This window comes from Prosopis cineraria, unplaced genomic scaffold (genome assembly GCF_029017545.1).
Source record: "Prosopis cineraria cultivar Desert tree isolate PC_DT_omini unplaced genomic scaffold, ASM2901754v1 PC3, whole genome shotgun sequence".
NCBI lineage: Eukaryota > Viridiplantae > Streptophyta > Magnoliopsida > Fabales > Fabaceae > Prosopis > Prosopis cineraria.
In genome coordinates, this window is record NW_026555334.1 from 8,259,977 (window position 1) to 8,271,953 (window position 11,977).

Genomic DNA, 11,977 nt, shown 5'->3' on the forward strand with positions numbered 1-11,977 from the left:
ATAACAATCTATGAGAGATTGAGATAATTGTGCTCCAATATATCCATTGACCTACGCCACCAAGAGCAACAGCCAATTCAACTGGCTTGTTTAGGCAGTTTGTACTGTTAATACATACTGTTTTGATGTAAGATTACAATCCTTCCATGTTTCCACAATAACATATTATTCGCTGGAATTAAGGTCCAAAATACCGGGGGGAAAAACTTTACATTTTTGCTAACTTTTGAAGCCTCAAGAGGATATAACTCTAAGATTAAAAGGCATGAGTCTAATCCCTCTATTTAAAAATATAAGACATTTTCAATTAAATTTCACTCCTTAATAAAGTAATTACCTACTTTTAAATTAATCCTATTTTTTTATATTTATTTTTATTAAAAACTCTGCAATAAATATAAAGTCATTATTGATAGAGGTACTTTTAAAAAAAAGAAATAATTACACATCGAAAGACAAAAAATGCTTTATATTTTTTAACATTCAACTTGTCAAAAAAAAAGCCTTACATTTTTTAATAGAGAAAGTAAGATTTTTTTTTTTTTTTGACTTCTTTGATTCTTGCTTTGATTTATGTGTCACTGTGATTGTGTTGAACCTCAAGGAAATGGGATTAAATTGGTTAAACATTCTAAACTTAATTTATTTAATATATATTTCTCCCTTTGCCTATGCAGTATTGAATCAGATGAAGTTTAAAGAAAGAAACTAGAAATCAAAAGAACAAAAGAATCTCATGGCAGAGGCTATTTGCTCATATCTGCTAATCAATAGAGGAAGTTAGATGTAGCAAGCTCACCTCCAATGATAAGCCCATTGATAGAGTTATTGCCCTTTTAAGCAGGGACAAATCCATGAATTCTTTTATGGGAGGCCATAATTAAATTTTATTAAAAGTGGGACGCCAAAAGTGATTTCAACATTTTTCATAAACAATAACACACTCATGCAAAAGAAATTTTACCATAGCCCCTGTTGGCCTCCCCTTAGAACCATCACTTCTTTTAAGCATTCAAAGAATCACTGAAGAGATCAAACTCTAAGCTTTGAAGAATATCTAAAGCCCATGTTTCAAGAGCTCTCACACCAATTGGAATCCACTTCAAAAAAATAGAATTAGATCGGATGTAAATACTTCCTTTGACCATGTCTTTTTATCTTAGTTCACAATTTTAGGCTTGCTTAATTTCTATTCTCATTTTTTATTTTAAAAAATTATTTTACAATACATTTTTAAAAACTATTTTTCAAAACAAAACAAGATAAAAATTTATTTGATTATGTTTACTTAAAAAAGTTTTAAAATTAAAAAAAAATTAATAGTGATGATTATAAGTAATTAATGATGATGGTTTATGATAAAAATAAGTCAAACTAACTATATTTTTTTAATAATCAAATGTGTGTTTTGAAAAGAAAAAAGCAAAAGAAAGCAACTTTACACTATTTCTATTTTTTAGTTTTAAAAATAAAAAATGAAAATAATAAAAATAATTAAATTCAGATGCTTATCCAAACATGTTTTTAAATTGTTTTAATGTTTAAAAACAAAAACCAGAAACCAAACACATGTCCTTAGAATCCTGAACTGCAATTAAAGTTCTTAGGAAGTTTTGAAATGTCATTGTCCCATGATTTTATATTCTCACCCAAAAGCATCCCTTCATCTAGAAATCTGTTTTCTTGGTTTTTTTTTTTTTTCAAGGATAGAAAGATGTTTAGACGCAAAAGAATATGCATTATATTTTCATATAAAATTGGCACTATTAAAAAATCTGGAATTTAACACAAGATAAAAGGATGAAGACCAAAATAACATGGAAGAAGCCAAACTAAGGATCATCATGCAACTAAAAATAAATAACCAACCTACCAGATAATGCCACATTAATAGTAAGCACATGATCAACATATTCTAAGCAATGGCAAGTAATGCATTGAGCAAAAATTAAGAATATTTTCATATATCTGTGCTTGTTTTTCGTTTCTGCTAAGAATGATCAACGTTTCCTCTCAAATCGCCACTTGTACACCGGTTTTGACGTTGGACAGACAATCTCATCTTCACGTAATTTCCTTTTCCGACCCTTTTTCTGCTTATAAAAAAAACAAATTAAAAAAAAAAACTTTAAGCATTATATAGGAATAGAAGCAAAAACAAATCCACAACAAAGTATAACAAAATGTTGTATACCTGAAGCTCCTTCTGCATTACCATATCATTGTAGATTGTCTCCAGTTGACTCACCCTATTCTTCCTTTCTTCCAACTCTCTATAAGAGGAAGCTGTTTGCCTGAACCCACCAAAAAAAAAAAAAAAAAAAAGAGGAAGAAAGAAAGAAAGAAAGAAAGATATATTACTGATAAATCATGACAATAAAGAAAGCTTTAAAAAAAATGACATTCAAAGTTAAATAAATCTTATTTTCCACATATTATACAGTTGTGTACCTCTTAATCTCATCAGGAATATCATCAGGCACAAGATTCCCCCTTCTATTACTTCTCGACTTTATCTCTTTAGCTTCTTGCCTACAGAAATATATAAAATCGATTTTAAAAAAAATCCATACAACTGAGGATAAATTTAAACAACAAATATTGTGTACCTGCAACAATTCCGCATCAAAAAAAGACAATCCTTAATCATAATCCTTACAAATTAATCAAAAATGATAAAAAAGAATAAAGATAGTATATCTCCTTTTCTTTTCCCCTTTTCTTTTTCTGCAAGGCATAGACCTTTCCATAATCTGATTTTTAGATTATCAGGCCAAAAGAAGATAAACTTAGATTAACAGAAGAACTTGGTGACAAAGAATTTTTCATAAAATTTACAAGGAGGTTCCCTCCAATATCAAAACTCAAGAGCAAAATAATCACTAATAAGAGACAAGGCTTGTTCAACTGTTTGTGATTGTTATTGAAATGGGAGCTCATACCTGTCCTCAGCAAAGTAAATATGCTTGCCCGACCTTTGCTGATCAACCAAGTGCAATGAAGCAGTTAGCTTTTCAACTTTCTGCATGCAAAAATTCATAATTAAGTGCACATGACAATGCCACGTAAATTTTTAATAACAAGAAACATCCCACCGCATTGATTTACCTTTCTCTCGCTCTGAAGTTTTTGAAGAACATATCCCATATCTTGGGTCTTCATCAGCATGAGCTCTTCATGGGTATATTTACGTGCTTCACTCCTAAGAAACCAAGGGGGAGAAGCTATCAAGTCAATTCAATTCACCCAGTAATTAGGAACAATTTACTGAAACATCTAAAAGAACAACTATAAGGTGAGCAATATCATACTCAGGTCTATGAACTCCGTCAACCACTTTTGTTCTGATCATTTTGAAATAAAACTCATCTGGGTTTCTGAATTCTGCTTTCTCTTTAAGTTTCTGTAAGGGAAATACAGAAAAATCACCAAGCAAATAGTTAGTAACTGAAGTTAGCTAAGTCTATTATTACTGGTAATGACAGACTTAATATTGAGAAAGTTAGTTGGCAAGAGTTCTGACAGGACCAGCACCAATAACAGATATCAAGAGAGAAATAACAGGAAAATGAAGAGAAATTCACTGGATATCCTATATTACTAAGGGAAAATATAGAGAATACACTCACTAATTAGCTTCATAAACTCTAGTTCCTACCTCAAATGTCAAACAAGAACCGAAAACAAGAAAGAACTCCCAAACAACCTGGTTTTCGAGAGATCAGGCCGTCTCCACTAAGATGATGCTACTACCTACCTTCTCTGTCACTCCCCGCCCCCTTTTTACCCCCTCCACTACCCTGACAGTGTCAAACATCGTTTACTGTGTCTTTCCCACTCTGCCCTTGTCTCCCCTGTTCTTGGGTATTTCTTTTGAGCTTCTGTTTGTATACATGGCCCCACTTGTTGGAAGGCCCAACAAGTTCTCAACTAAATAATACTTGAATAGTTGTACAATAGAAGTGAGAAGGCAACTATGATGGTTATTACAGTTATGAAATTCTAATTCTCAGTAATTTGTCCTATGCTTTCTATTTCTATTTTTAGGAGGCTCATACGTACAAACAAGAAAGATCAGAAAATCAAAAGACCTTTATTAATGTAATTGTGAACAGTGATCCAAGAGAAGGCCAGACAAGAACGGATTTAGAAGGGGGAAAACAAATTCATGTCCAGCAGAAGAAATTATAGAAAGATGTAAAAATAATGAAGCATTTTAACCACTTCCAATTATTTCATTCAATACCATAAACGGCATAAAGGGAAACACAATGATGGTGCAAGAGCATGTATAGAAAAAAGTGATACAAATTTCAATAGATAAAACCAAGGTAGTCAGAGGCAAGAGGCACCCATAAGGTGCTGGACCTTTAAAAGGCCTTTAAGTAAGAGGCACTAAAAAGGCGCATGCCTAAGTAAGAAAAAAGAATTATATAAACAAAAAGGTAAGACATGTTTAATTTCAAATAACATTTTACGTACAGAATTATGGCTCTCTCTTTAGCCCTATGTCTCTTATCCTTAGGACATCTTCCTCCACTAGCACATTTTTTTCAGAAAACTTCATTTATTCCAGTGTGGATGGCAAGCAAGCCTATATTTCCTGGTGTCAATAGAACTCCTTACGAGCATTGTTTCTATCTACAATTATCTAAAAATACAGGTGAATAATGACTGGATGGAACTAAGGAATAATTCCTCAGATTCGAAATTATAGAGTTCCCTTTAAGATCAAACAATTCCGTCAAATTGAGAATACACTAGATATTATAGGCTTTAATAGTGATAGTGGGATGTGATCATGAATATGAATATCGGATTGACCAAAACTTACCTTCACAGTTCATGTATACTAGTTCCAGATAATGAGTGTTCATATATAGGCTTTAAAATTGTAAAGGAAGTTGGATGACAGTAAGGCAGTCCCTAATTTTTTTTTTTTTGGGTAATTGTTTACAAATACTAAAGACACCCTAAATGCTTTGTTTTTATGTCTGTTTGTTCCCTATTATCTTAAATATACAAGGTTGTGCTGGACCTCTTAGGTTGTGTTTTATAACTTGAACTTATAAGCTGATTGCTGCAGATGAGTAAAGCGCCTAAGGCATGGAAAATGCTCAAAAGGTGCTCGCCTTTTGGAGCCTTACTGAAGGAAGCACCTCTCACATCAGCAGAGGTGCTGGACCTCTTTAGTGCCACACGAGTGCCCTAGACTGCAGTGGAGAAAACCGATGATTCTCTAGACTATCAAATAGTCAAGCTAACAGTATTCAAAGGGTTGGCAAGGGGTTCAATTTCAAATGGAAGTTGCAGGGAAGGGAAATTAGAAGAGAAGCCTTTCTGATTCCTTTATATGACTGTGACAAGGTTTTTAAGATACAATGGCTAAAATCAATAAGGAAGAAGATGTTTGATATCACTGAACTTCCTATGCTGTTCTGATACAGAAGGAAGAAATTGGAGATGCTACATGGTTACAGTTTTATGATTTTTATTGAATATATTCTAATTTTTTCTAGTGATGGTGACCCTCTTGAGGTCAAGGGTTTTGAGAGGAGGGAGGGATTACTGCGAGGCAAAAGCAGTTAGTAATTGGGTTTTGGTTAGCATTGAGGGAGTAAGTTAGCTAAAGTCACTAACCCTTACAGTTGATGGAATAAAGAGAGTAGCTAGCTATGATGGGAGCCCAGATTCTAATTTTCTCCTACGTTCATTCTATTTCTATTCCCTTTCCCTTACGACAAACATAAGCATCAATGCAAAATCAGAACTCGAGCAAAATCTTTCGACAATTTGTACCCGTAAAGTCTCCTGTTTCTTATGGAATGCTTTTGCCCGGACGACATAGTCTTTGTGCTTTTCAAGAAGGCCAAATTTTTTCCTCGAAGACCTGATAAAATTTTACACAGCCCCATCAATCAATTCACAAACCAAAAGCTAAAGAATCCATTTTGTAAGGGGAAACAAAACCGGGAATTTCAAGAACTTACGGTTGAGCACGCTCTTTGTGAGCCCGTCTGGGAATAGCGTTCTTGAAGGAAGACATGTTCATGGAAGTCGTGAGCGGCTGAGTGCGGCGGCCGAGGTAGCCCGTGGAAGGGAGGTGAGGCGAGCTGGTCCTAAAATCAGTGAATCAATAAAAAAATATAAAAAATTTAGTCCTTGACGTTAAAAAATAATGATGGCTTCAACTCAAGACCTTTTATATAAATTTTCCCATATTTTAATACACTGTCAGAAGGACCGATTGTCTGTTTGGTTTGCCTTCACAATCGATTTTTTGAAAGCAAATTGATTAATGGAAGAAAATTACCCAAACAGCCCATCTTTTTCATAATCAATTATGTTGACTAATACCAATTAATGGATGAAGCTAATGGGAACAGCTTTTGGATTTCAATTTTACGTTTGCATGCATGTATTATTTATCAGATAACTCACTTATCAAGTATAACACTAAAGGTTAAATTCAAAGCCGAAAAAATAGTGATGTTATTGATGATAGGGGAGAAGGTCATGGCCTTTATTGATTTATTTTTACATATATTAAATTATTAATATTATTATATAATATGATTTAAACTATTATAATTAAAATATACTCTTTTCATTTAAAAATATAAAATATTTTTAATCTTTTAAACCTTATTTGGTTCAAGAAAAAGGGAGGGGAGGAAGGCGGCATCCCCCCAAAATTGGGAGGGGTAAGGAGGTTTTAAAATTTCCCCTCCCCTCTTTTTACCCCTTATTTGGTTGGAGGGAAGGGGAGGAAAAATTTTCCAAACCCTTCCCTCCAAAATGAGGGACTATGAAGGGAAGAGGTATAATTTTGTTTCATTTTGACTAATTTGTTCATATTATATTTTGATAATTCAAAAATGCCCTTTTTAGATACAACCCATTTTCCTTCATTCATTGATCATTCTTGAACGCTTGGACCGTATCGTTCCTTTCACACTAATGCCAATCGTGACTTGCAACCATCGTCATAGCAACTGTAGCCACTACCTCCGCCATCGCTGTTACCATCTTGTTCGCCCTTTTCCTTCAGGTTTCATTCATCCCCCCTCTGTTCTATTTTGTCACCCCCTTCTATTTTGTTTGTGGCTAGATGAAAATTTGCTCTATGCTTTCTTTATTCTGTTGCCCCCTTCTATTGTGTCCCAATCGTGACCTATTTGTGAATGATTGACTGAAATGGTAGAGAAGCCAAACCTAACATCTTTAAATGCTCTAGTTGCTTTCATTATGTGATTTGTTTGATCATGAAGTTTGTGCTCAAATTCAGCAAAAAACCATTGTCAAGCACTACTTTGTCCCTAATTATTTTTTCTCAATACTAGGGAATAAGAGATATTATTTGTATTGATAATGCCTACTACATTATTCATGGATTAGGCTCACAAATAAGTTTGCCATTAATTTTGTAAGTAAAATCTCTAAAAATAACACGGTAGACACTCCCTAACTAAGAAAAATCCAAAAAAATAATGTGAGTTTAAGAAAAATCTAATAAGATATTATACTCACCAGGCACATCAAAATTAACAAAAAAATCTTTGGAAAGAGCAAAAGAGGTTGTAGAAGAAATATAGGAGTGAAGTAAGCAATAGAAATCCTTGGAAAGAACCAATAATATCAACAACAAAAAACAATTTCAACTGTGCCAATTATAGCAACCAATGTTCCACTAGTGAGTGTCATTCCTAGAAAAAAGATAAAAAAAACCCTCATTTGTAGCATATTATTTTGGATTGCAAGGACAATTTTGATTTGAACTCCTCCAAGATCACAAAGTTCAGGCTACAAACCATTTTAAAGGTATATGTTGATTTAAAAAATCATGAAATGTTATCTTAAAGGATAATGACAAAATCTTACTGTGCAGAATATATTTTTATGGTATATGATGATGACAAAATCATGAAATGTTATCTTATAGGATAATGACAAACCATTTTAAAAGTATATGTTGATTAAAAAAATTACATTGTAGATTTTTATGGTCTGTTTTGGACATGAGGTGGTGTTTAGAAGTAAAATCCATATTTATTTTTGTTATCCAATTTGGTTAAAATCTATTTCAATAACAAGTATTTTTCTTTGTTAGATGGCATTTGATGACTTTTTAATTGAATGGCTGGATATGCTCTAAAGGCTTGTAGCTCATTTCATTTGTCTTGTTGCAAGTTATTGTGCACTCCTAATGTCTAATAATAGGAGAAAAGTGAGTTATAATATAAGCTCAAAGAGAGAAAGAGTACATGAAGAAATAATGAGTCGCATAACTAGCAGTGATAATGGACGACATCTTGTTAGAATGGGTTCTCAAGCCTTCTTAAAACTTTATAGTATGCTAGAAAAACATTGTAGCTTACAACCAACACGATGGGCGAGTGTAAAAGAATAAGTTGCCAAAACCCTTTTCATAATAACCCATAAAGCAAGAAATCATGTAGTAAACTTCTTTTTTCGACGTTCAAGTGAAACAATTAGTCATCATCTCCAAATAGTGTTGAGAGCTATACTTAAATTAGAAGATAAGTTAATTGTCCGACCTGATGGTTCTATGATCCCTCCCGAAATACATAATAAAGTTGGTAAATTCTATCCACATTTTAAATTGTATTGGTGCCATAGATGAGACAGATATACGTGCCAAGGTATCTCCTAAAGACGCTCCTAGATATCGGGGTAGGAAAGACTTTCTAACACAAAATGTGTTAGCAGCATGCACATTTGATTTGAAGTTCACTTATGTGCTTGCTGGATGGGAAGGCACTACATCTGACTTAAGAATTTTGAAGAATGCATTAAGACTAGAAGATAGGCTTATAATTCCTGAAAGTTAGTCTCTCACTAACTAGTAGTTCTTTCAAAGTAAATATGTATCAAATAATATTTTGAAATTAACATAATGACCATTTTATTTTATCGTAGGTAAATATTATCTTGTGGATGTTGGCTTCATGCTAACAAGTGGCCTTATTACACCTTATAGAGGAGTTCGCTATCATTTGAAAGAAAATTCAAGCAATCCACTTCGAAATCATAAGGAATTGTTCAATCTTCAACGTGCTTCATTGTGTAATGTTATTGAAAGAGATTTTGGGGTGTTGAAAGAAAGATTTCCAATTTTATCTAGTTCATCTGAGCCTACTTATGGTGTCAAATCCCAAACATTGATTATTGGTACATTTTGCATCCTCTGTAATTATTTAATGAGTGTAGATCCTGATGAAACTCTTCTGCATCAAGTAGATGACGAACTTGGTGCTCAAAATGCACAAGCTAGTAATAATCGTGCTTCAAGGAGGGAGAGTGATGAGGCTACTAGGTGTAGACTTATGAGAGATATAATTGCTAACCAAATGTGGATAGATTATCAGAATCAATTTATGAATAGACATTGATGTATTTCTTTGAGTTAAGACCTTGTTGATGAATTTCACTTGTATCCCAAAATGATGTGATTTTATTGATATTTTGTTGTATGCTCTATGATTGAACACCACCTTTCTTGCTATATGATGAATGAATTTTTTTAGTCCCATTTTATTGTATATTTATTGTCATAGCTTACAATTATCTAGTTAATTATATATGTATGTATGTATGTATGTATATAAAATTATGATTACAATTATATATTTTTGAAGGAGATTATAGTTATATATATTGTAATCACAATTTAGCTTATATTATACTTTTATTAGTATTTTTTAATATAGGGGTATAACTGTCCATCATAGAATTATTTTCCCTCCCCTCCCCTTTAAAACCAAACAAGGTAACATTAAATAATAAAATCACTCCCCTCCCCCCTCTTCCCTCCATTAAAACCTCTCCCCTCCCTTCCTCTCCACCCGAACCAAATAGAGTGTTAAAATTTCTCCTCTCCTCCTCTCCCCTCCACTCCCCCCCAACCAAACAGGATTATAAGGTGTCATTATTAGTTTTTTTAAAAAATATTTTTATTGAATAAATTACTTTATATTTTATTTTAGGGTAAAACACTATATTAAATAATGGTAAAGATGAAAAGATATAGTTAGTTTAAAAATAAGTAATTACTTTATAAATGGTAAGATTCGATTAAATATTCTTTACATTTTTTAACAAAGGGAGTATATATTAAATTATATAAATATTAAATGGATTACTATTATATATAATTATTTGTTAAATAGAGTTAGATTAAAACTTGAAGTTAACTTCTTAGAGTAGAAGATTTTGAAAAGAAAAGCTTTAAAATTAAAACTCAATGCATTAAGCATTAACAGGTAATATTTGAACGATAGCAAAGATGATTTCCTAAAATGAAGATGATTTTCTAATAATATTATATATAACTTTATCAATAATTTAATTTTAAAAAGAAATATTTTTAATGATAATTTGTATAGCTAAAATTAATTCTAATTAAATTATCTAAATATTTTTAATTTTGTTAAAATTAATTTTAAAAAAATAATATTCAAACAGATTGCATTATAACATAATCAAATATAATTAAAATTAATCATATTAATAAATTATTTTTATAATTAATTATACCCAACTGATATCCAGATGGGCCCTCGAATCTAACAACTTAGAATAAATTTTTATTGTGGATTTATTTTTGTTTATTTAATTTCATTTTTAATCAAATATATAATATTGAATAAAAAATTATGCTGATATATTTATATTAAAAATGTTTTTTAATTATTTTTACGTTGATATATTTATATATCAGGGTAAACAAAGTAAAATATCTATAACCTAAATTTTTATTTGAATCATTTCAATGATACAAACAAATGTTTAATAAACCTAAAGTATATTCAATTTAAGTAATTTAATTTTTTACTTTTTATTTTATGACACAGCATATTTTCTATTCATTTCACAATTATAACATATTTAAAATTTAAATCTTAAGTGATGATGCGTAAAAAACTATATACCACTTTTTGTTCGGTAAATTTTTTAGAACACACATTTCCCTTGTTTGTCATGTAAATGCGTCGTTTATCCATTTTCTCACACATAAATATGCGAACATCATAAATATTCCTTCTAATTTCTATTCATTTTCTTCTCATTAGATTACTGCTATTACTCTGCTTTGCTACTATTTTATTGTTAAACATGTAAGTGAGGGATTTGGATTTAACTTGTATCCTAAATAGACTTATTCAATGAGTGTCAATTAGATTTTATTATTGAAAATTATCAAAATATATTTCTCCCAAAAATACAAAACAATCAACATAATTAAAATAGTACTCGTTACTTATTATGTCCTTTTAAAAATTTGATATTTGACACTTTTTGAATATTATATGACAAAATTTTTAACAACCATAATAAATGTACTTAACCCACTCAGTGAACCTAAATCTATATATCAAGGTCAATATATTATAAATTTAATTTTTAAATTTTTTATTGTTTTCAATAATTGATATTTCTATTTTAAAAATAACATTTGCATCCTTCCACTTTTCTCTTTTTTCTATTTTCTCTCAGCAGTGTTAAACCTTCATTTACATACATAATTAACTTACACTTAACCTTAAGATAGAATTACAATGGTAATTACAATCAATTTAATTAACAGTAAATAATATCATGGCATAAAATAGATCAACCTTGACTATTTGAAAACTCATAAAGTTAAGTGAGAAAACTTTGTAAAGATGAAATATCATAAATCATTTAATCTCAAAACTAAGTTTAAAATGTCATTTAACCATTATAAATTAGAGTGAAAATTATTTGAAAAGCATGAAAAATATTTAGAGTTGAAAACAAATTAAAATAAAATCAAAAGGGTCATTTTCAATTGATAGAGACACTTGACTGTGGCCAAAGCATATTAAGTCGTGACCTACACTTCCAGTGAAAATTTAGCTGTAGTTAAATGGTCTCAATAACTCCTTTAGCTGGAGCCAACAGTCTATAAGCCACAATTAAAGCTATAATAGCA

At 31.1% G+C, this 11,977-nt stretch overlaps 1 protein-coding gene across 2 annotated transcripts; it reads right to left on the reverse strand.

Annotated features, from left to right (window-relative positions):
* Positions 1 to 1,857: 1,857 nt before the first annotated feature.
* On the reverse strand, positions 1,858 to 6,169 carry LOC129306505 (probable U3 small nucleolar RNA-associated protein 11). Of its 2 annotated transcripts, none has more exons than XM_054947139.1 (8): positions 5,991 to 6,169; positions 5,800 to 5,890; positions 3,312 to 3,403; positions 3,109 to 3,202; positions 2,943 to 2,980; positions 2,452 to 2,532; positions 2,195 to 2,294; positions 1,858 to 2,093 (listed from the first exon to the last, which is right to left on the reverse strand). In XM_054947139.1, exons 1-8 carry the CDS (start codon positions 6,050 to 6,052, stop codon positions 2,001 to 2,003), a joined length of 651 nt encoding a protein of 216 aa, XP_054803114.1. In that variant the 5' UTR covers positions 6,053 to 6,169; the 3' UTR covers positions 1,858 to 2,000. The 2 variants fall into 2 exon arrangements, with proteins under 2 accessions (XP_054803114.1, XP_054803113.1); XM_054947138.1 differs by having other exon boundaries at positions 2,943 to 3,022; positions 5,991 to 6,167.
* Positions 6,170 to 11,977: the final 5,808 nt, after the last annotated feature.